This window comes from Ceratotherium simum, chromosome 19, assembly GCF_057802395.1.
Source record: "Ceratotherium simum simum isolate JZ-2026a chromosome 19, ASM5780239v1, whole genome shotgun sequence".
NCBI lineage: Eukaryota > Metazoa > Chordata > Mammalia > Perissodactyla > Rhinocerotidae > Ceratotherium > Ceratotherium simum.
In genome coordinates this window covers 32,529,542-32,555,448 of record NC_141918.1, presented here as the reverse complement: position 1 = coordinate 32,555,448, position 25,907 = coordinate 32,529,542, and the positions used below count along the sequence as shown (strand labels likewise).

General features: G+C 39.1%; 1 protein-coding gene across 2 annotated transcripts in view; it reads left to right on the top strand.

Annotated features, from left to right (window-relative positions):
* METTL24 (methyltransferase like 24) overlaps positions 1-23,101 on the top strand; it is a 100,597-nt gene extending 77,496 nt beyond the window's left edge. Inside the window, exons 5-6 of one of the 2 annotated variants that reach the window (XM_087444001.1) lie at positions 18,158-18,286; positions 21,786-23,101. In XM_087444001.1, coding sequence (XP_087300127.1) covers positions 18,158-18,286; positions 21,786-22,046 — 390 coding nt within the window. In that variant the 3' untranslated portion in view covers positions 22,047-23,101. Of the gene's footprint in view, positions 1-18,157 lie in introns of both variants that reach the window. The other variant, XM_004422209.3, reaches the window with a different exon arrangement.
* Positions 23,102-25,907: the final 2,806 nt, after the last annotated feature.

Genomic DNA, 25,907 nt, shown 5'->3' with positions numbered 1-25,907 from the left:
TAAAATTAAAGCTACAGCACAAAACATTTCCAAGCTCTATTTAATAATTTATCTTAAAAAGAAATATTCACTACTAAAACATTTTAAACTTCCTCTGGGGCCTGCGATAAACAAATTTGAACTGGGTTTTTGCCTACGAAGAAAACAGAAATATGTCACATTCCCCAGAAAGAATGAAAGCTGTTTTTGTACTATCAGCAATTTATTATTTTCCTCCAGGGATCTAGTTAATCCAAATTGTAGATGACTCAAAATAAATATTTGATATTTAGCTGTGAACTGTGCACTTATAACTGCTTTTGAATATGGGTTTGGAAATTACCCCATAGATAACTGAGAATTGACTTTTTAAGAAAATATAGACTATATAGATTTTTTACATGGATTATAGACTCTCTTTTGTTGCTCCTTCCCTGTAAATTGTTTTTTTCAAGTTCAAATGTGTGTCTGGGTGACAATTTCCAGCACATAGATTAAGAAGCTCAGAACTGATACAGTCTAGTTCACCACACTCAGTTTTTTGGAAACAACAAATTGAACTCTTAAAGATATTCAGAAGCTGTTTTCAGCATGAATTCATTAGTTAAACATCCAATTACCAAGGAACTCCACCAAATTTGGCAACTCACTTCAGAAGAACTAAGATGGTGCTGCTTTTCGTCCCCTTATTAGAAACAAGACAATTAAACTTGCTGGTATAATGTCTTGCAAGAGGTTTGGCTTTTCAGGAAGTTCAGATGTCATGACGTTATTCAGGGTAAAAGCTGTTAGGCTGGGAGGTAAGAGTTCTCTTTCTATTTGACATAATTCAGAGCTATCCTTGGTGCCTGAAAAATGTCTGCCTGAAGCCACCCACTCCCTGAAATGTAGAGCATCCATTTTAGGGAAGGTGTTCATGGCGACAGGTTAACAACGGACAGGCTGCTAAGCTCCATAAGTGGTGTATGCACATTAGTGAAGCTGCGTCCTACCCCTTGTTTCTGTTGAAAAAATACCATCTGGAAAACTCCTCCAGCTCCCATAAAACTGCATTGCCTCGTGGCTGAAGCCTCCCAGGCATCAGCAATTCTTTTAAAGAAGAAAGATGAATAAGAGGATAGAGAATCCTGAAAACCTCAATTTAAAAATTATAAGAACAGCCACCACTGAAATCAAGCAAGATGATGAAGTCCCTGGTTGACAACCCATAAAACTTTCATGATTACCTCCACTCTTTCTATTCTGGGCCAACATACAGACTTAAAAAAGAAAATCCATTAAGCATATTGATCTCTATGATTCGGTTAGAAGTGTATGGATTTGGATGATTTTCAATGATAATTATTTGTCAAAACTCCCACATGTCAATTCATATCAAACTAAGTAGTAAAAGTATCTTTTCACTTTAGCTGTTGGGCAGCCATCCGACGGCCATCCATTTTTGCTGTGGGACTGAGGAATTGGGTTTTGGGCAGTAAGAGAGGAGAAAGCTCAATCAGAGTCCTTTCCCAGGCACCGGGCAGTCGGAGGGCTAGCTGAGTCTCCTCTTCCGCCTCCTCCTTGTCAAATAAATTTTATCTTGTCAAATGAACTTTTATCTTGATAAATATCTAAATGACTCCTCCATATATACTACATCCCTTCCTTTCTTTTGAATTTGCAATCTTTCCTGCTTGTGCATTTCAGAGATTGCCAGGTGTCAATCAGTAGATGTTGTGAAACATGAAAAAGATACAAACCTCACTAAATTCCCAATAGCATGAAAATATAACGACAATGCATATTTTTCAGGAAGGTCAGCTCTCATCTTGTCATGTAGCTCTGTGTTGGGTAAATTATGTGGGAGCATCTTCGCTACTATGGGATCAAAAAGACCCAGGACAGCCTACAAAATTATGCCTGAGGGAGGGTTGGGCTGTTTGCAGATGTCTCTAGAATGCTCAAGTCAAGATGCTGAAATAATCTTTGCCTGAAAAATAAGAGAGCTGTACGTGAGTATTAAGTGGATGGTCTTTTAAAGTGAAAAAAACAAAAAACCCCCACTAGAAACAGATTTCAGAAATATATGCACTATTTGATCTCAATTATTTTCTAAGGTAGATAAAACACTGCAAGAAATGTAACCAAATGTTAATAGTCATTTCCTCTTGGGATTAGGATTTGGGGCAATTTTTTTTTGTTCTTCTCTGTATCTTTTTGTACTTTCCCAATTTTTAACAATTCCCTGTCTTTTTTTAATAAACAGAAACAAACAAACCCACAGCATCCCAAATTGTTGTCCCCTTCTAGAGAATGGAGAGGCCTGGAGTGGGAGAGAGATGTCATATATTTGTTTATTGGTACGTTGAGTCTGAAATAATGTTGGCTGTATCCCTGGCCCCTCCAATTGGACCTGAACCTGAAATTAGAAATTGAAAGGAATACCTAATCCATTTTTGGTGTGGAGGGGATGAATTAGTGGGAGAAAATCCTTTTATAGCAAGAACAGGCCGTTATTCCAGCCTCCACAGATGCAAATGGTGGTTTTCTTCTTATGTATTCGTGTTAATATATACATGGGACTTTATAAAATATGAAGTGGCAAAGAAAATGTCCCAGTCCCTAATTGTGCCTTTTGGTCATACAGAAGCTATGAAATGGATGTAAATGACAATGTTATTATTCTAGAAAAAGTAGATGGAACAAAGAAGAGAGGGCACTAGTTCCAATGATCAAATAAGCTACAACTGCTAACGTGTGTGTGCCTTGTCTGAAGGCTGGCCTGACTGCTGCCTTTCACCCCCAAGAATGGCAGCAAGTGGGCTGTGCACATGCTAGGAGCTTAACGAAGACTTAATAAATTAATAATTAGTCCACATTTGCTTTTCTCCCATCTGTCATTTTTGCAAAAGGAACTGTAAGTCCAGAAGCCCTCGGCAATGTCATATTTTGTGCTTAGGTCTCTTACTATCGTGAGGGTATAAGAACGTAATGTTAAGAACGGGTGTGTTGAAGTCGGACCCAGTTAGAATCCTGATTCTACCGCTTAATAGCTGTGGGATCTGGGTTGGTTGGTTACCTTCTCTGAATCTCAGGTTTCTATGGAAACTTCTTGGGTTTGGTTTTGGCTTCATCTCTCATAGGCTATGTGAACTACTAGGCCTCTGTAGTTTCCCCATCTGTAATGTGAAGATGATAAAACACTTATTTCATTTGTTTGTTGGGGGGTTAATTGGGGTATTGCCCGTAAAGGGCTTACCGTACTGCTTGGCTGGACACACAGCAAGTGCTTAATTCAAGTTGGCTATTAGTTTTTTATTGCCAGTAGATACAAGATAAAAAGATAGATGTTGTGGTCTGAGGGATGGTGCATCCAAAGCAAATGTTAGGAACTTTTAAACAATATTCAGTGAGAGCCAATGAATGGTTATTTCTGCAAGTCATTGTCTTAACACTTTCCATAAAATGAGGTTTTTAGATATAATCTATATCTGACTATCTAGCACATTTCTTTGAATATTTTATGGGTGATACCTGTACGTGGTAGTCAGTACTGATCTTTTTGTGTATAAAGTTTTTTTTCTCCCCTCATTGTAAATTAAATATTAAATGTTAAATAGGGCCGGCTCCGTGGCTTAGCGGTTGAGTGCGCGCGCTCTGATGCTGGTGGCCCGGGTTCGGATCCCGGGAGCGCCCCGAGGCACCACCTCTCCGTCCCGAGTCCCACGTACAGCAACTAGAAGGATGTGAACCTATGACATACAACTATCTACTGGGGCTTTGGGGGGAAAAAACTGAATAAATAAAATCTTTAAAAAAAAAAAAAAAAATGTTAAATAAATTTAACAGGAGGTTCAAAGCTGGTACTACTTGTATTTTTTCTTGCAGGTTTTTAAGAAAAACTCTTTTCACATTTTTCTTATTTTCTGGCTTTTAGCCATACGTCTGTTTACAGTTTGCTTTCACTTAATCATCTCTTTTCTTCTGGGTTGGGATTTGTGCATATGTCTTGATTATAAGCAGAAGTGATTTTACCTAATTCTGTATTTGTAATTTTGTATTCTTTTTCTTAAAGAGGTCCCTCAAATTAAATGAGCTTCAAGCTCCACAGAACCTGGATCTGCTCCAGTTATAAGTTACATTTATTTTGCAGGTGAGAGGCTTGATGCATTCAGCTTAAAGTTGTCTAAAGTGAATGTTATTATGGGAGCATTATGAGACGAAAGAGATTTTTATTTTCTTGTTCCACTTGAGGCCTGACTGAATTTTGCTTTGCTTCTTCAAGAAAAAGCATCCGTGCTTTCAGTAAAAATATATAGACATGTAGAATTCACTGAGTGGTCAAAATAATGTCAGTATCTGGCTTCTTAAGTATATACTAGAATTTCAAATGTATGGAATAGATAAATAAGAGCCAACTTCATTGACATGATGCCTCAAACCTAGAGTTTTCAGGCTAAAGGAACTGACCTAGTGTGATTTTGCAACCCCATTTTGTTAATGCATTGTAAATTTCTGGGCTAAGAAAGGGAGGGAGGGTGCAGTGCAGTGGTCATGAGAATTCCGGTAGGAGAAGAATTGCCATGGCTCTGGAGCAAAGGAGGAGGAGGCAAGAAAGAAATACATAAGGAATCTAGAGGAAGAGTAGCGATCTCAGAATTGGAGAGTTGCTTACCAATTCAGGATGTGCTGAATAAGAGCAGTGAACTTTTAAGTGGGGACTTGAACTGCCAGTAGGCATGGGTTGCTGGTCTATTGCACTGCCACTAACTACTTCTTCATGGAAGGCTTCAACTCTGAATAACTTTTTCAGTAGGGACACCACTCTTTATAACTAGTTAAGGATTCTAGAATATGTTGAATATATTTAAAATTAGGTTGAGTTACATGTGAAAAAAAATTATAGTGGCTTAAGCAATGGAAAATTTTTCTTTCTCTCACATAAGAGAAATCTAGAGGTAGGTGGTACAAGTGTTGTACAGAGACTTCATAGTCATCACGGACCCAAGCTCCATCCAGCTCTCCTCTCTTCCATCCCTAGGGTATAATCCTTCTCCTTGTGGTTCAATAATGCTGCTGCAGCTTCAGCCATCCATCCTCACCCCAGGCAAAGGGATGGAGGAAGCAGTAGATACGACCCTTTCCTTTAAGGAAGCTTCCTGGAAATCCCACATGACACTTTTACTTATATCTTATTGGTCAGATTTTAGTCACATGGCCACACAGCCATAAGGGAGACTAGGAAATATGGTCTTTTATTTCTGCAGCAATATCTAGCAATGATCATCTAGAAATCAGGGTTTTGTTATTGAAGAAGAAGGAAGAACGGATATGTGGGAAAGCCATACCTCTGCCATGCTACATTTGCCTTTAAACTAAACAATAGTATATGTTGCTATTTTCCTCTTCTAAGAACCAAGCATTTTATAGGATCTGAATTTGTATTAATGTGCTTAGTGGTGAACCAGTATTGATCAGAGGTAAATTTAGAAAACACCAGATTGTGCTTTTCTGGGCACTTCTGGTACAAAGAGATTCTTGGCAGAGAGGGATATTGGGAGAGGAAAAGGATCATGCTTCTTTCTCAAGTATCCTAGCAATCCTTAAATGGAACACCTCGCTAGGCCTTGCGTCTCAAGGAGAATGCATCTTAGAGTTGTAGACTTGCCTCAAAGCTATATTAGTATGTGATGAATGTTAATGTGTGTGTGTGTGTGTATCTAAGACTCAGAGCAGAGGAGTGATATTGGAGATGTAGGATATTGGCCACTAATGAAATAATTTGTGATTTTGGGCAAATCATTTAACCTATTTAGGCCTCAGTTTTCCTTGTCTATAAATTAGGAAGCTGAAGCAGGTGTTCACAAAGTACCTGCTGGCTCTAATCTCCCATAACCTGGAACCTGGGAGGTCCATCTAACCATCTTCCCATCCATCCATCCACCTGTCCATCTATCCACCCATCCACGTATCAACTATTTTTGTTAGAGCCTGCCAGTGTGCCCTTACACTCCAAAAATAAATGTTATCAAACCCCGGAAATAAAACCTCACATCTACAGGCAGCTAATCTTCGACAAAAGAGCAAAAAACATACAACGGAGAAAGGAAAGTCTCTTCAATAAATGGTGCTGGGAAAACTGGACAGCCACTTGCGAAAGAATGAAAGTGGACCATCTGCTTTCACCATACACAAAAATTAACTCAAAACGGATCAAAGACCTGAAGGTGAGACCTGAAACTGTAAAACTCCTGGAAGAAAATGTAAGCAGTACACTATTTGTCATTGGTCATAAAGGGATCTTCTCAAATTCCATGTCTACTCAGACAAGGGAAACAAAAGAAAAAATAAACAAGTGAGACTTCATCAGACTAAAGAGCTTCTGCAAGGCAAATGAAACTAGGATCAAAATTAAAAGACAACCTACCAGCTAGGAGAAAATATTTGCAAACCATATATCCGACAAGGGATTAATCTCCGTAATATATAAAGAACTCACACATCTGAACAGGTAAAAAACAACCCATCAAAAAATGGGCAGAGGAATTTTTCCAAGGAAGATATACAGATGGCCCATAGGCATATGAAAAGATGTTCAACATCACTAATCATCAGGGAAATGCAAATCAAAACTACACTAAGATATCACCTTACACCCACGAGAATGGCTATAATCACCAAGACAAAAAAATAACAAATGTTGGAGAGTTTGCGGAGAAATGGGAACCCTCATTCACTGCTAGCGGGAATGCAAACTGGTCAGCCTCTATGGAAAACAGTATAGAGATACCTCAAAAAATTAAAAATAGAAATACCTTATGACCCAGCTATCCCACTTCTGGATATTTATCCAAAGAACTTGAAATCAACAATCCAAAGAGGCTTATGCACCCCTATGTTCATTGCAGCATTATTCACTATAGCCAAGACGTGGAAGCAGCTCAAGTGCCCATCAACAGGTGATTGATAAAGAAGATGTGGTGTATATATACAATGGAATACTACTCAGCCATAAAAAAGACAAAATCGTCCCATTTGCAACAACATGGATGGACCTGGAGGATATTATGTTAAGTGAAATAAGCCAGACAGAGAAAGACAAACACTGTATGACCTCTCTCATGTGTGGAATATAAACTAACACACGGACGGAGAGAACAGTTTGGTGGTTACCAGGGGGAAGGGAGTCGGGGGATGGGCACAAGGGGTGAAGGGGCACATTTATATGGTGACTGACAAATAATAATGTACAACTGGAATCTCACAATGTTATAAACTATTATGACATCAATAAAAAAGAAACAGCCTCCCTCCCCCAAAATGAATGTTATCAGTCTTCATGGAGCTAAGGCACAGGAATATACCTCTTGTCAGATGGAAATGAGGTTGAAGAAACTCTTGTTTTCAATTTTCCCTGCTGATGTGCTGTATGGAGATGGTTCTTGGCTATCAAGTTTGAAATACTTTTGTATATTTCCTGTACCAAATTTTAATTCTGCCCCTGAGTTATCTCCCAAAACATAGCTGCTAGGGTGCAGAGAAGGCACATTTTGATATTAGCTTAAACAAAATAATCTTAATTTTGGGGGGGATTATGGACCTCATTGAGAACTGGTGAAAATAATAACAGCCAAAACTGATGGGGCACTTGCTCTGTTGGGCTCTGTGCGTGGTGCCTTATGTGCATTCCTCTTTAACCTCAAGATAGCCCTGTGATAGGAGTTCTGTTGTTTTCCTCTAAGTCACTGAGAGACTAAACAACCTGCCCCAGACCCATGTGATGAGACAATCGGCCCCAGAACCAAGGTCCCAGAGACCACAATGTTCTTAGAAAAGTGCTCATGGACACAAACCCACATTTTTGCACACAGTTCCAGGGAATACAAGCCTCACAGACACCTTGGTAGTATGTTTAGGACACTTTAACATAACCGTATCCTAATTAAGAAAATAGCTGGTGTTGGAAAACCACCATATACCTTCCCAGGCCAAAAATTACTAGTGTGTAGATACTTTCTGCATCTGCTCATAAGAAGGGAGAGAACCCAGCCTGTACTGAGACTGAGAGTCCTGTGCATACACACCATAAAAAGCTCACCCAGTCTCATCAGCCAAGGCCAGTGGTTCTCAAAGTGTGGTCGTTGGACCAGCAGCGTCATCATCAGCTGGACTCCTGGTAGAAATGCACATACTCAGACCTCACTCCAGATCTACTGAATCAAAAGCTGTGTTCATAAGCCCTCCAGTTGATTCTGATGCATGTGATATTCAGAGCACTGCTGTCCAATGGGACGTTGTATGATGATGGAAATGTACTATGGCTGCACTGTCCAATATGGCAGCCACTAGCACAAGTGGCTATTGAGCACTTGAAATGTGGCAAAGGAACTGAAATTTAAATTTTATTGGATTTTAATTAATTGATTTAAATTTAAATACCTACACATGGTGAGTGGCTATGTATAGGAAAGTACAGCTCAGCTCCATAGCATTCCTAAACATTCCTATGCCTTTACATCTGAACAATTGACTACATTAAACACAACACAACAACAAGACTGAATGCCATATATAGAATTATGTGTAATTATGTGTTGATATTATCTATTTCCTTATTCCAATGTTGATATCACTAGAAAATGTTTGAGATGGGAGCCTTGCAGTTTAATGCCCATGAAATAGTCCATAAGAGAAAAACACTTTGTACACAAGTATTTCCAAGTTTTGTCAGAACTTCTGGTAAGTAGCACTTTCTTAGATAATTATTTGTGCTTTAGATCCTGAGGGTAAGAATTTTAGAATAACCCCAACGACTCAAGTTTCTTAAACAAAATGAAATTCAGCCAGTACTTGAAGGACAGTTGTGGGGCTCTATATGTTGGTAGAGGGGAGAGGTGGTGACTAGCAGAAATTTTTGGTGTTCTACACAGAAGAAGTACCATGAATAAAGGAACAAGAGCAGGAAATTTCATGGCATTTTGAGGAATAGCAAAGAATGACATATGGCTGGGGCCGGCCCCGTGGCGTAGCCGTTAAGTGCGCATGCTCTGCTGCTGGCAGCCCGGGTTGGGATCCCAGGCACGCACTGATGCACCGCTTGTCAGGCCATGCTGTGGCGGCGTCCCATATAAAGTGGAGGAAGATGGGCACAGATGTTAGCCCAGGGCCAGTCTTCCTCAGCAAAAAGAAGAGGATTGGCATGGATGTTAGCTCAGGGCTGATCTTCCTCACACACACACAAAAAAAGAATTACATATGGCTAAAGTGTAGGGTCCATAAAGTGTTGAAAATCAGGACCCTGACACCATTTGTGCAGAGTGAGATGATGGACTTCAGTGAGCTGTCCTCACTCCTAACTTCCAACCCTTGACTCCTCTCTCCTCCCTTTCAATCAGTGAGGTCTTAAGCAAGATGATCAGGTGGTGGACGTGGAGGGATAGAAAGGAGGGCCAGGTATAAGATGTTACGGAGGGGCCAGCCCGTGGCTTAGCGGTTAAGTGCACGTGCTCCGCTACTGGCGGCCTGGGTTCAGATCCCGGGTGCGCACCGATGCACCACTTCTCCGGCCATGCTGAGGCCGCGTCCCATGTACAGCAACTGGAAGGATGTGCAACTATGACATACAACTATCTACGGGGGCTTTGGGGAAAAAAACGAGGAGGATTGGCAATAGATGTTAGCTCAGAGCCGGTCTCCCTCAGCAAAAAGAGGTGGATTAGCATGGATGTTAGCTCAGGGCTGATCTTCCTCACACACACACAAAAAAAGATGTTACGGAGGCAGAATGGACAGGACATGTTATCTGATAGGATATTACACCCACTGCGTGACAGGAACTCGCATAGAAACTTGATACCTGAAGAGGAGTTAGGTCCTGGCCTGAAGGAACTTACAGCCTAGGTAAGGTAAGGGAGTCAGACATGTCAACAGGTGAGTGCAAACCATGGTATATCCTTCCCTAGAAGTCTGCACAGGGTCCAGCAATGGAGGACATCAAGGTGACTGACATACAGCACACACCCTGAGACCTCTTACTGTTCCCTCATCGCTTCTCGTTTCTGGCTTCTACCACTTGACTTCACTCACTGCTGATTCTTTCATAATTTTCACCCCTAGGACAGTGTTCCTTCTCACTCATATATCAGTATATTAAAAAAAAATAACTGAACAACCCAATGAGTTTATTTTGTGTTTCTCTACATTAGTGCTTTCTTTTTGCATTTGGACCGTGTTTTATGTAGCCTAAGCCACATTGCTGGCCCCTCCATGCTCTGAGATGGCCTTAGTCCCACATGTAAAGGTAAATATTCTCCTATTGAACCTCAATAACATGTCTAGCTGAAGACTATTTTATTTGGATGTTTAGTTGGTTATTTATTTGTTTGTACATCTGTTCACTTAGGAATAATTTATACATGTTTGTGTTTTATGTTCCCTCTCTTTCCAGAAATACTTGAGAATGCTTGCATAAATACAATAAGGCCAGAAACATAAATGAACCAGATGATGTAGCTTTAAGGCACAGAGTTCTGATCTAAGGTGGTTTGCAGCTGCCCAGGGAAGTGGGGTCTAAATAAAGAAACTAGAGCAGCTGCCTGACGCTGTCCTTGGTCCTGCCACTGCCTTCCTGCCTGACTCTGCCCTTGGTCAGGTGCCTCAATGCTGCCTAAATTTGCATTTCTTGGTTCCTTGCTGTTGCATGTCACCAATAGCCCTGCTGACTTCTTAACCTGTCGCCCGCTCACCCACCACTTGTTCCTGACCTAGGTTTCCAGGGCTACATATTACATCACCTCACCCAGCCCTGAAGATTCTTGCCCAGCATCTTCAGGTTAGATTCGTTGGAATAGGCTGGAGATCTGGCAAAAAAGTCTTCGTTTGTAAATGTTTCCCTTATTTCTTTTTAAATTCATTGGCAGAGTGTTGCTCCCTGCAGAGGTCATTTCTGTGAGCTGATTACTACAAAAATTATTGTCTTTTATTATTAGTTCTGAATTGGTCCTACATTAGCTTAAAGTGACCCTTCGTATTTCTCATAATACACAGGGCAAGCCTTATCTCCCTCTCCCCAGTGGTAGCAGAAGTCTTATAATGTTACATTTCTGCCAGCCAGCGGTGATAATGGGGCCTGATTTAGTGTGTTTAAAGTCTAAGGCTCTTAAAGAGACTTTTAATCCTCTTGTTCATTTAAGGTAGATTAATTTCCTCAGTATTTTTACAAAACCAAGATCCTCTTTCTTATGTGTTCAGCTTTTAGTTTTGTAGGTGCAGATATATCTTGCTTTAAGTAGACTTGATATATAAAAGCCTGGATTTACTTCACTTGAATCATTAAATAACAACTCTTTGTAATTAAACAAAAAAGCAGGAAGAAGTTGTATTGATACAATTATTTTAAAATTATGACTGACTATTGACCCAAACTGTAATGAATATGGAGAATGAATATAGTTTGATTTATTGGGGTAGTAGGTAATTGATGATAATTTAATTTTTAAAATATTCATAAATGACTAGATGAGTCAAATAAATAATACTTTAAAAATATAAGTCTAATTACAAAACTCAATTTCCACATTTCTTTTCAGGAATCTTTTACATAATATGAGCTGTAGCAGTAAGTGCTAGATAGTGTATGATTCTGGCCCAAAATCCAGACAGCTGATATTGAGGCAAGCAGCTGTGTTTGTAGGTCAATTACAGCCTGAATGGGAAGCCCTTTGTTCTGTGTTAGTTCATTGATAAGTTGGATGGTTAATATTGACATTGTACTGGCATTACTTATGTAGCTTTGGCTCTTAGCCAGGGATTTTGGTTAACAAGCTTTATAATTGATGGTAATAGCCAGTTTTAAGCTTTAATACACATTTTCTGGGTGGAAAAAGAATCTACATCCTTTTAAAGATTTAATATAGAACAATAGATAAAGCATTTTTATTTATTTTCTTATTTTTTAAAAGTTTTTATTTCTTCTTCTTCTTCTTTTTTTTTTTTTTGGTGAGGAAGATTCACTCTGAGCTAACATCTGTTGCCAATCTTCCTCTTTTTGCTTAAGGAAGATTCGCCCTGAGCTAACATCTGTGCCAATCATCTTTGTATGTGAGTCACCACCACAGCATGGCTTTATGAGCGGTGTAGGTCTGTACCTGGGATCTGAACCCCGGGCCGCTGAAGCAGAACATGCTGGACTTAACTACTATGCCATGGGGCTGGCCTGATAAAGCATTTTTAAATGTTTTAAATAAAAGTTATATAAAGACAACTCAATGTGTACTTAATTAAAACTGATTTGTCTTCTTTACTCTTTCTTTAAATGGCATGCAAGTTTTTGTCTAATCTAGAGAATCGTTCAGACATAAAGGCATAGGTATATTTAGGAATATTCCAGAGTGTCATACAGCTTCGGGGTAAGAAAACAAGCAGTGTTGACCTGGATGGTGACAATGGAAGAGCCTTTTGTGGTGCATCTGCACAGGGCTTACAGCCTTAGCACGACCTGGTTTGTCCTGTTTCTCAAGAGCAGAGACAGGAAGGGACTACAGGCTAGTAAAATTATTAAAAGTTATAAATGGTGCCTATCCTTTGAACCTGCTACTCCACTTCTAGGAGTATTCTTATTCTAAGAAAATAATAGAACACACTTAACTATTTAGCTACAAGTTTGTTGATCACGTCAATTTGTAATATCATCCAATTGGAAAGAACCTAAATGTCCATCAGAAGGGAGATTGGTTAAGTAAATTAAACCAATATAAGAGTTGTTAGAAAACAAGTTATAGATGGAGGCTTTCAAACTTTTTTTCTTAAGCAAGAAAGCTCTTTTTCAAGAAAAAATTTGTGAGGGATTCCAAATACATAAAAAAGAGAAAAGGGGAGCTGCTCCTGTTGAATTGAGGTGGAGGATCTGGGGTCTCACCCACATCTCCCTCACTCCTGCGGGGCCCTCATTCACCTTGGTCACATTCTTATGAAAGCTCCGAGGGACATTGGTAAGGAGAACATTTTAGATGAAAGTTTATTGGCCTGGAAAGATATTTATGGTCTGTTACATTAGAAAGCAGATTTGAAAACACAGTGTAATTCTAATTTTGTAAAATACATGTGTGTTTGAATTATACCCGTGTATGTTGTAGTCTATGTGTTTTATGTGTGTGTGTGTTTATGGCAAAGAAAAATATTTAGCAAAAATACACCAGCTGTTCAAGAGTTTACTGTTTTTACACTCTGGATTCTGGATATTTTAATTCCTTTTCTTTTTGCTCATCTGTAGTTTTAATTTTTAAATAATGATCGTGTTTTAGTTTTTTAATAGGAAAATATTTTTGGTAAAATATAGATTAATTTCTAGAAATCACAGCTTTGGAATATATAGTATTTGACACTATAGAAGTAACTTTTAATTAAAAATATTCGCATAAACAGTACTTGGTCTCTGTTCTAGTTATCTACATAATGAGTCACCCCCAAAACTTAAGTTTCTTGAAACAACAACAATGGATCATTTTATCGTCTCTCACAGGTTCGGGGGGTCAGGGTCTGGGAAGGGCTTTGCTGGGCAGTTCTGGTTCAGGGGCTCTGGTGTGGCTGCAGTCAGATGGTGGCAGGAGGAGCTGGGATTGGCCAGACAGCTCTCTCTTCATGTTGATTCAGGGCCTGTCCATGTGTTGTCTCTGCTAGGGCTAGTTTGGACTTTCTTACAGCATGGTGGCCTCAGGGCAGTCAGACACCTTGCGTGGTGGCTGAAGTTGTCAGCAGTGAGTGTGCCCATGACCAAAGTAGAAGCCACATCACCTTTTATGGCCCAAGGCAATGCTGGGCCTGGTTGTGTGGCCGAGAAGGAGCCCAGGGAATGGATCACAGGGTTTTTCATGGTGGTGGCTTTAATTGGCCTTGGAGGCTTGTTGACTTGTCCTGGGCTTGACACTTAGCAAACCAGAGCTGTCAGTGTTGGCTGATGTAGGGACTAGTAGGACAACATCCGTAATTGCCTCAGATAGTTGCTGGCCCTTGGATCTCTGGTACAGGACACTTTTCCTAAAAAGGCCTGTGTATTGGCTCCCCAACATACAGACTGCCTTGAAAGCTCTATTGAGATAGCTACCTTGAACACTGTTGTGGGTTGAATTGTGTCCCCCCAAACTTCATATGTTAATGTCCTAACTCCTAGTACCTCAGGGTGTAAACTTAATTGGAAATAGGGTCATTGCAGATGTAATTAGTTTAAATGAGGTCATACTGGTGTAGGGTGGGCTCCTGGTCTAATATGACTGGTATCTTTATAAAGAGGGGAAATTTGGACACAGACATACAGGGATAACACGATGTAAAGATGAAGAGAGAGATCAGAGTGATGCAGAAGCCAAGGAATGCCAAAGACTGCCAGCAAACCACCAGGAGCTAGGAGAGAGGCATGAGACAGATTCTCCCTAATAGCCCTCAAAAGGAACCAGCACTGTCAGACACATTGATGTTGGACATCTAGCCTCCAGAGTTCTGACACAATAAATTTCTGTTGTTGAAGTCACACAATTTGTGGTACTTTGTTACAGCAGCTCTAGCAAAGTAATATAAATGCTGAGGCCCCTTCCCCCCTTTCTCCTCATCTCTGCAGTTCTGGGTGGATGAACACAGGGATAAACCTGTGCCCATGATGAGGAAGCTGCCAGATGGCTTCACATCTTAATCCAGTTAAAATTAAAATTCTCATTTCCTCAAAAAGCTCTATGAAAGGTAATTTATTGTATATTTCAGGAACAAGGAAAAGGAGACAATTTTTGATAGGAGGACCCCTTTAAGATCTCTGATCTTATACCAAATAGGTTGTTTCATCCACCTTCTTTGAGACCCTTCTGCCAAAGAATATGCCTTCAGTTGTTCCCGAGTTTACAAGGAGTTAGCACTTAGTTGTTTTTCTCAAGAAACCTGATTTAACCTAACTGTATTAGAATTGGCACTTGATTATTCCGATATAATCATTTGCATGATTTTTAGTGCCTTAATTGTTGAAAGCTGATATAAGAATCGTAAAAGTCGCCTATCTTATGCAGAGATGTTTAGTGCCTTATAACAACAATAATATTGGGTGCCTCATGCAGTAATAATGGAAATTACATTTGCAAAATAGTTGTGGTAGTAGCACCTTCTGAAATGCAAGAAATAGAAAAAGCACAGTGGAAAAGAAAACCATGTTTTATTCACAGCATCTTGGCTGTCAGTGCTCTCAGGCCAGAAGGCGGGGAAGAGCTTATATGCCCCTCAGAGCCGCAGCACCTGGGCTGCATGATTGAGATGAACTTATACAATTCTGACTGAAGTGAGGAATTTTCAGTCCCTGGAATCAAAAGGGGGTGGGCTGTTGTCTTGTTTGAAATCACTTTTTGCTCTTTAGATAGGATAGCATTTTGTAAATGAAAATTGAATTTCCAAAGAAAGCATATTATTTGCTATGATTTAGCCTAATAACTTGGTTCTTTTCCAGTTGCTCATAACTTCTGATTGATAGCTTATTTAAAAAATATGTTTGGAAAAAAATACGTAAAGTATATTCCACTATTTTTAGGTCAATTTTAGGCTAACTTTTCCCTGTCCTTTTAATACATTGATTTATTGATCACATTCAACATATGCAAACTCACAGAAAACCGTGGTAAAAGTGGATCTGTAAGGAACCCAAGAAATTCTTGACTATGTGAAGTGACACAACAAATGTTGATTTTCAGTTTTGGATAGTTTCTGTACCAGTTAGAAAATTTTGTGAAGTTTTGATTAAATATTTCTTTTGGTAGATTCATTACCCTAATTCAGGAATATCTGCTTAAAATTTCAAAGATCGAACAAAGCCAAGGAAGTGCCAGGGCAGCAGAGATGAAAAAAGAGTGAATTAATTCTATTGTGTCCAATTCACAAGACATATTTTAGCCTTGTTTGTGTTCACATGGCGCCTACCTTTGCTCACTTCCTTTCAGAAAAGAAAGTTGTTGTGTTTTGTTTTTTTTGTTTTTACTTTTTCTCTTTGATTTTGGAACCGTTGAGCCAACAGGCTGGTTTATAGGTACCTGGCCTTTTCTGTCCTCTTGCTATTCTTGGGTTGTTATCATCACTCTTTCCCTGGTGGACCAGGAGCTACTCTCCAAGGCAACAGAGTGAAAGCATCTCCCGCAGGATCTCAGGACACTGGGCAAGGACCATTTTCTTGGAGTGATTGTGTCTAAATTCTCTGTATCTTCTCCTCCACCGAACTCTGAAATCACACAAGGAAAGTTACCATTGCACTGAGAGCATCACATCTCAGCCGCATATGAGAAACTTATCAAACAGACGTGCCTTGAGAGAGGGGAGAAGCTGGGGTGGGATTAGCCTGAGTGCTTATCCACCCTTCTGAACAGGCAAAGATACTTCACTTTCATGGGCAGCATGTTGGTGACTTCAGTTGGCAGCTTCCTGAAGAGCTGTTGAGGGTTCTGCTGTCACCTCTTGGGAACTACAGCCTTGGCTCAATTGCAATGATTCCCTCCATCCTAATTATTCCACTTTGTGGTCTGAATGCTGTCAGCCTTCCTCTATGTGGTTAAAGTACCTCCACCCTCCTCACTCCATTTCTTGGCTGCAGAAAGTCATTTTTACCAAATCCTTGTCTGCCTATGGGTCTGTTTTACTGAGATTGTGTATGTAGAAAGCAATTCTTTCAGCTGGAAAGTGCTCTGCAGATATAAAATGGTGATATTGATAACAGTACTTCTACTCACTGACCCTTATTCACTCTCCAATAGCACCTTATTTTCCCAACCAAAAGCCTTTTAGGGACTCTAAGTTACCATTATTCCTCTTGTGGTTTATGGAGAATGAACATCATGTCGTGGTTAAGAATATGGACCATGTATATATATACAATGGAATACTACTCAGCCATGAAAAAAGACAAAATCGTCCCATTTGCAACAACATGGATGGGCCTGGAGCGTATTATGTTAAGTGAAATAAGCCAGAAAGAGAAAGACAAACACTGCATGATCTCACTCATATGTGGAATATAAACCAACACACGGACAGAGAAAACTGGACTGTGGTTACCAGGGCAGTGGGGGTGGGGGGTGGGCACAAGGGGTGAAGGGAGTCATATATGTGGTGATGGACAAACAAAAATGTACAACCCAAAATTTCACAATGTTAGAAACCATTAAAACATCAATAAAAAAATAAATAAATAAAAAGAATATGGACCATGTAGTTCAAATTTCACTACTGTCTCTCCAGCTGTGTGACTGGGGATGGGTTACTCTCTGAGTGTGGTTTCCTAAACTTTAAATGGGGATACTAACAGAATCACCCTTGCAGAATTGTTGAGAGGAGTAAATGGATATCGCAAGGTGAAGCACTTAGCAGGGTGCCAGGCGCATGTAACTACTCGGTAAGTAATTAGCTTTCATTGCTTTCTGGAGGTATTTAGGGTTCTGTTATTCTAATGGATTTTGTGCAAAGCCAGCAAAAAAGAGCTGATTCTCATAACTTAATTAATTACAAAATCTCTCCCATCCTGCTCTTCTTCCTATATTTCATCTCATCTGGAATGTGAACTTGTAAACTTGTATTCATTAAATGAACAGAGAATGATGTTGCTTTTTTTTCGTTAGAATGCAGTGATGGTAAATACTTTTTAAAGAATTCATGGCATAATAATAATAATAATAATAATAATTTTTTTACAAGTCCAATATTCGGATACCTGAGAACTCTTTCCCTGGCTTCCAGTCCTGATAAAGTTGAAGGGGAGTAAGGTTTATGAGATGGTCCTTGCAGGCAGTGACCTTCTGTCAGTCTTTCCCTGCAGGCCACCATTCTGTCAGGACATAGCGGGCTTCCTTTGAGCAGTGTACAGGTGGCTGGGGAGAGGCTGTGGGCACGGAGCTCTGTAATATACACACTCCATCCTCTCCTTCCCCAGCATCCATTCCCGTTGGGCAGAAAGTAAGAGGGTCCATTATGATTTCGACTGGAATTTCATTATTTGTATATTAACATTTGGTGTGGAGTGAGGTTAGAAACTCATGTCATAAGTGGCCATTTGAAAAAGACCTGTAACTCTAAAATTTGAAAAATTCTTTCTTGGGAGGTAGTTATACAGTGATGCTCCTGATATCAAGACGGTATTTTTAACAACGTTTATTGAATCTGCTAATCTCATTTCATCATTTTGTTACAGATTGATGTTCTCAAAGCAGATCTAGAAAGTGCAGAATGGAAAGTTTTGGAAAATCTTATTCTGGAAGATGTTCTTGAACAAATTGGACAGCTCATCTTTGAGATCCATCTCCACTGGCCTGGGTTCGAGGTCAGTGGCAGCGACAGCAGTGTTGTGCGGTTCTGGTACAGCCTCCTCAAAGAGTTAGAACTAAAGGATTTCAGGCTTTTTCATAGTTACAAAGATTTATCTAAACCTCAGCTATTCCTGAAGAAAGACATTTTCAATGCAAGTAGCTCTTATACTCTGAGTTGGGTGAATACGAGATGGAAATAGGATGCAGGACCTCATCAAGAACTCAAGGAAATATTTGCAGAATGGAGCATGTCCATGATTCTAATTATTGGTTTACTTGTCCAGTCTCCCACTAGCCTATTACCTGCTTGAGGCAGGGATTGTGTTACTGCCTTTGTAGTGCATGTAGCCTGGCGCCTGCCACATGGAAGGGGCAGAATTAATGCTTGTTGGACACGGGAGTGCCACAGGAGTCCACCTCCATGTGCCCACAACCAGGCCCTTTGCCTGTTTGCCTCTGACAGCGGGTGGATGCTTCTCCTCCTTCATTTTAACTTGGAAGACAATCTCCCACTTATCTCAGTTTTCTCTCAAATTCATTTTGTATCTATAATCCATGAATTCACCAGCATGAAAAAGAAATTACGTACATTTTCCATTTTTACTGAGCTGATGAGATTCTTAACTTTGTAGCCTCCTGTTTAAAAAAGCGCCCTTCATTTGACTTGTACTCACCTCTTTCAAGGTTTTTCTTGTTCACCTTGTCAATAACATTCTTTACAACCTTGTAGATGTCAATCATTCCTCTTCAGCAGAGGCTGAGGCCATGCTGTAGCTTTATAGGAATCATTAATTTGGTTTCTGGGAACTCAGACACACCAAATTCTGTCACTATGTGTAAAAGCCTAGACTACCAAAAACTTAAACTCAGGATTCTTTTCATACTCAGCCTTGAATCCCCTTCTGTTCCTATGAAACTAAGCACAGAACAGAATTTGGGTGTCTTTACTGTTGCCTTTTCTGACTTGAAACCTGATTTCTCAACCACAGACTTGCCTATGCTGTCAAATCTTTTTTGTTGTTTAATACATTATCACAGAGATTGAGTTTTTCTTTACTGCCAGTTGGCATTCGTTACACGCCTGTGACCTGAGGGCCAGAGTCTCTTTCTTTCCTGGGATGGTTACACAGTGTTTCAGTAGTACCAATCCTTTTTTATATATTTTTTTAATTAAGTAAAAAATGCAGGTTCTCAATAGTTCAAATGATCTCTATCATTTCTATTTACAGGATTATACATTTACCCCTATAAATGATTTTCAAAAATCCTATTTCAAATAAATTAATTAAATAGCATAAAAATACATCAAATTATTACCTCATTATAAATTAAGTATATTTTCTGGCATTTTTTACACCCTGAGAGAGCGGGAAAACTATACATACACTGTTTGTTCAAGAAATTTGGGGAAAGAATTGAATACTGATTCCTACTAGACTTTATTCCTTTTCTCCATTTTTTACCTCTTTCTACCCAGAGATTCCCTGGGTTGGCTTTTTGTTTCTTGCTGTGGTTTGAAAATATGATTCCTCACGTGAGAAACCAAAATATATTAGAGTTAGATGGTCTCATTAACTTGGGTTCAAAAGGGAACAAGACTTTCTGAATTAGTGGTGATGATTTTTTAACATATAAATGAGGTTTTTATTTTAAAACTCATAGTACACTAATAAAAGTCATTGAGGTGGGTGGACCAGCTTGAATAAGTGTGACTTGAAATAGCAGATCAGTTGCATTCAATGTCTATAAGTATTTCAAAAGTCATAAGGGTCCACAAAACCCTAAAGTGGTTTATACTGTTAGTTTGCATGGCGTAGCCTCCAAAACGAAGTTAACATTAGTCCAGTTCCTGTTTGGATTATATCACAGATTCTTTCTCTTTTGTTTTTTAATAAAAATTTTATGCACTGAAGTATGTATAATAAACCTTTTTATACAGTAAACCTTTTAAGCTTTCTTATACACTAAAGTATGAAGTGTACTAATCTGCTCAGGTTTTAGATATGTACACACCCATATCAAGATTTTTAATTCATGAGATTGAAGATTTATGGCATTCCTGAAAGCCCCCTTTGTACAGGGCAAATTACCATTTATTCCAGACTGGTGGTGCAGAACATTGACTTCATCACACTATATATATCTGAAGCAAGAATGGGTGTACCGTCAAGAAAAAAAAAAGACAAACTCAAAATAAATCACAAACACACCCACCCACACCCACCTACTAGGCAGCCTGTTCAATAGTTATTTGTACTTATTTTATGCTTATTTCTAAGACTGTCCTTCACTCCCTTCATGGATTGAAATGTATGACGAATATTCTGACTGTTGCTATGGTTTCCCTGCCTCTAGAATTTATTATGCTTATTGTGTAGGCCAGGATTTCTTAACCTCAGCACTGTTGCCATTTTGGGCTGGATAATTCCCAGTTAGGGGAGGGAGGGCTGTCCTGTGCATTATAGGATGTTTAGCAGCATCCCTGGCCCTCTACACTAGACGCCAGGAGCACCTCTCCCTCCACCTCCCTCAGTTGTGACAACCAGATGTGTCTCCAGACAGTGCCAAATGTCCCCTTGGGGGCGAAGTCACCCGCTGTGGAGCACTACTGGTGTAGGCCAAGGGCAAGGGTCTAGGCTACCACAGCACTGGTGTTTGGGGAGATCCTGCTGGTGAAGGGCAGGCAAAACAACAACCATCACCACCATCACCACCACAAAGCAACCCAAACAAAACACAAAAACAAACAAAAATCAAAGGCTACTATTTATTGAGAGCTTACTATGTGCCCCACATGTGCATAGATTATTCCTAATTCTCCCAACGACCCTACAAGGAAGTGTCATTTTCCCCATTATACAGGTAAGGAAACTCTGAGAGGTTAAGTAGCTTATTTAGATTATTCAACTAGTAGATGGTGGAGCAGGAATCCACATCTCCCAGATCCAGATCCCAAAGCCCCTGCGGGTCCCCTCCACAATGCTGCCTCAGTAGCCTCTAACAAATGTAAGATGCTCCATCCAAAGGACATATTTTTCCTCACTCTTAGTAAATGGGGGGGAAAATACCTACAAATATACTGAGACTTGCAAAGCTGTTAGAGTTGGGGTCATTTTTGTAGCATGCAGGTTTAATTGAAACAATCTACTTAATTAAAATATGCCTGCCAAATGGAGGCTTACTGAAAAAATATGAGGACCCAACAACTTCTCTGTTAATATATTCAGGGTGTCAGAAGAGCTCTTGCAAGGCCTGGAAGCGACTCTTGGCCATGGCTTATCCCAATACACGGCACTTTCCTCTGGGCTTTTAGAAAGGGCAGTCACTTGGAAGTGCAGTGTGAGTTTCCTTTGTTTTGAACTAGTCTTTGACCTGCAGACACATGAGCTCAGACGTGAATATCTGTGACATACATCTCTTAATTAACTCTCACCAAAGCGATGCTCATAAATGAATCTCAACAAATTTAATAATGTTCTTATCAAATGATACAAAAAACCTGTTCTTTTTTAGGTGAAAGACATACGAGGATGTAAGAGATTCAGAGGTCACCTTTTAGCACAAACTGTGTCACAACTTGAGATTAAAGTCAATGAAAAACAATTTTCCCTTTCGCCTTTTCTTAGAGTGATTGTATTTGATGCGGTTATAATATGTTATCAGATAAATATTTGTAACTATTTGAGATGTTCAAATGAAGAGAGCCAGGGAGAAGTAAACACATTTCGGTTAGAATTGAGGGAAGGTCCACTAATATTTACATCTACAGGGTAGAACAAAAGTAAATTCATGAATTTACAGTGTTTAATCCAAATCAGTTATTCATGTAAGCATTTCTGCCTTGGCTATAAGATTTTAGTATACAGTAAATACAGGACAAGATTTGCATTTCCTAAGTATTCCGTGTTTGGATTTTGCAAAGCTTGCATTAGCACCAGGGAGCCAGCCTCATCATATTTCACCAGATTAAAAATGAAGGCCTCATTTAAACAGATTATTATACCTGACAATATAATAGTACCTCCAAGCTCAATTAATATAATTGTTCTCTTTTGCTGGAGATAGATTTATGTTTGCCTTTTAAGCAATAACATAATTCTTTTTGTACTAGCCAGTTGCTGGTTCTTTGTGAATTCAGTATTGCATTTAACCTTATGCTAAAACATCGTCCTTTTTCTTACATTGAAAGAGGTATTTGAACTTTACTTATCACATGAAATTGTAGACCAAAGATTCAATATATTCTTAAACTGTGTAAATTTAGAAATTATTGAAATTCTTTAAATTTTATTGTATTTGTTCTTAAGAAAAATAAATTAAGTGAGCTTAATGTTGTCACACTTTATGTTTAGCACAATATAGAAAAATGCTAGTTCTTAACACTCATTAAAATTAATGCTTTGTCACCATGTCTGACTGGGCAAGAGAAATAATAGAAAAAATAAACAAATGGGACTACATCAAACTAAAAACCTTCTGCACAGCAAAGGAAACCATCAACAAAACGAAAAGACAACCTAACAATTGGGAGAAGATATTTGCAAACCATACATCTGATTAGGAGTTAATATCCAAAATATATAAAGAACTCATGCATCTCAACAATGAAAAAACTAATAACCCAATTCAAAAATGGGCAAAAGACCTGAACAGACATTTCTCCAAAGAAGATATACAGATGGCCAACAGACACATGAAAAGATGTTCAAAATCATTAACTATCAGGGAAATGCAAATCAAAACTACAATGAGATATCACCTCACGCCGGTCAGAATGGCTATAATTAACAAGACAGGAAACAACATGTGTTGGAGAGGATGTGGAGAGAAGGGAACTCTCATACACTGCTGGTGGGAGTGCAAACTGGTGCAGCCACTATGGAAAACAGTATGGAGATTCCTCAAAAAATCAAGGATAGAACTACCATATGATCCAGTTATTCCACTGCTGGGTATTTATCCAAAGAACTTGAAAACACCAAGGCGTAAAGATACATGCACCCCTGTGTTCATTGCAGTGTTATTCACAATAGCCAAGACTTGGAAGCAACCTAAGTGCCCATCAAGGGACGAATGGATAAAGAAGATGTGGTATATATACACAATGGAATACTACTCAGCCATAAGAAACGATGAAATCCAGCCATTTGTGACAACATGGATGGACATTGAGGGTATTATGCAAAGTGAAATAAGTCAGAGGGAGAAGGTCAAATACCGTATGATTTCCTTCATTAAGTAGTAGATAATAACAACAATAAACAAACACATAGAGACAGAGATTGGATTGGTGGTTGCCAGAGGGGAAGGGGGGAGGGAGGAGGGCGAAAGGGATAATTCAGCACATGTGTGAGGTGATGGGTTGTAATTAGTATTTGGGTGGTGAACATGATGTAATCTATGCAGAAATAGAAGTATAATGATGTACACCTGAAATTTATACAATGTTATAAACCAATGTTACTGCAATAAACAAAAAATAAACAACAAAATAATAAAAAAAACTAATGCTTTTTAAAACTAGCAACTTCCCAGTCTCATAAAATATTTTAAGTTTTTCTTAGTGATTGGTTTTGCACAATAAGATAGTCTGAAATAATAAGGGATTTTTTTCCTGTCAAGTTTGATTCTAATCTAGACTATTGCAATAGAGAAGCCCAGTATACATAGACAGATATGCAACCAATGTGTACACGTGAGCTATAGTGGTTGGGACATGGCTGTGGTCCTGAGTCCCCTAGTGGTTGTCCTCCACTGTAGCCCCTCACACAGGACCCCCAGACCTCCCCAATATCAAGCAATTAATGCACAGCACAACAGGCAGCCTCCAGGACCCTGCCCCAGCACTATGGTTAGCTTCTATTCTAACTGCTGTGTGTCTTGCCTTACCAGGCATTGGATATTTTGAGATCATTCTTGGGTGGCTATATATAATACACAAAGGTCCAAGTGGGTTCTATAACATTAATGAGAAACCACAATTATGTATCAATAAAAACAAGCTATTATTTGCACAAGAAAATATGATATCTCAAGGATTAATGTCAGATTAAACATTGTTTCCTCAGGGACCCCCCTACTTAAGGCCCCAGCTATGTGTCCCTATGATGCATTCTATTCTCTGCACCTTCACACTCCTGGTATTTAAATGTATCTGCTTGTATAATGGCTGTTTCCCAGCAGACTGTGAGCTCTATGAGGGTGAGGGCCAGGTCACTAGCCCCAGGGCCTAGCATGGAGCCTGCTGGGTAAAAGGTGCTCAGTCAATATTTGTTGAATATGAATAAAGAAAGCTGTTTCACATAGGATTTTTCACTGAAACTATTTCATCGTCATTTGTTATTGTGATTTTTTTCTGCCCTAAAAATATCTTTGGAATTTAGATGGCTCACTGTCTCTCATTTTGGTTAATTTAATTTTAGGCACAATTTGTCCTTTTCTTGACATGGTTGTTTATTGCACTGCTTGTGGTAGCCCTCATTCCTGATTAAAGGATGCTAGCCTGGAGATCTTACTTGACCTTAGGGACTTGACAGGTATATAATTATTGAATCAAATAAATACAATAATAATTGGAGGCTCAATTATTATTATAAGATATCCTAGTATATGCAACCTCAGTATTCCTTTCTCATTCCTCATTGTCCTTTCTTTGTGCCAATTCCCAGACAACCCACTTTTTAGAGTCAGTATATTAAATCACAATTCATAGTAGCATGGTGAATATTTTTCAGTGTACGAAAGAAGGTGTGATGATGTGAGGCCATTTCTGTCAAGGATAGGGGCTGGTATTTACAAAAATGATTAAAACCACATTGTTTTTATAGGACAAAATAATACAGTTTTTCAAAGGGTAAAAACAAGGTGAGAAAAGGTATTCTTTTCTCAAAACTATTTTATTTGAAGTATGACCAAAAAACGTTCTCGTGGGCACAGTTATGAGAGAAAGAGTGATGGGGGCCCAACTCTAATGGAAGAGGCCATGAGAACGTCTTTAGCTACAGGTTCTGTTTTACTAAAGGATGAAATAAACACGGTCTAAATAGCTGAGTGTTTCTTTTGAACTACCTAACTCAGAGAGAGCAAGCTGGAAGCCACAAAGACTATGACACAAATCTCACAACTTAAAAAATACACGATTAAGTGGCATTACGTAGAGGAGGCAGGAGAGTAGGATGAAAGTAGCAAGATTTTGATACTGCTGCTAACTAGCTGCGTGATATCAAGCAAGTCATCACCTTTATTGGCCTATTTTCTTAGGTCAGAATATTTGATTTCTAAGATTTCTTCTAGCTTGAAAATCTCATTATTCTAAGATTTTTGTGATTAGAGAAGGCTTAGACAGTGGTAGGATAATTTCTTGATTTGTGTGCTATAAAGGGATGTCTTAGGATAAATTCAGAAGAATCCAAATGATGTACTTATTCAGAAGAAAAGGCCCAGATAAAAGATGAATCCATTATAATGGTTCTCCAGTCATCAAGTGAAGTGCCCTGAGGAAAAGCATCTTTTTGGATAACACAAACTCACATGGTTCTAAAAACCAGAATGTTTCAGACTGCAGTCATTTATACTTCTGTGTTTTAAGACTATCCTGACAAAGTGGCAATATGTGAAGATAAAGTATATCTATAT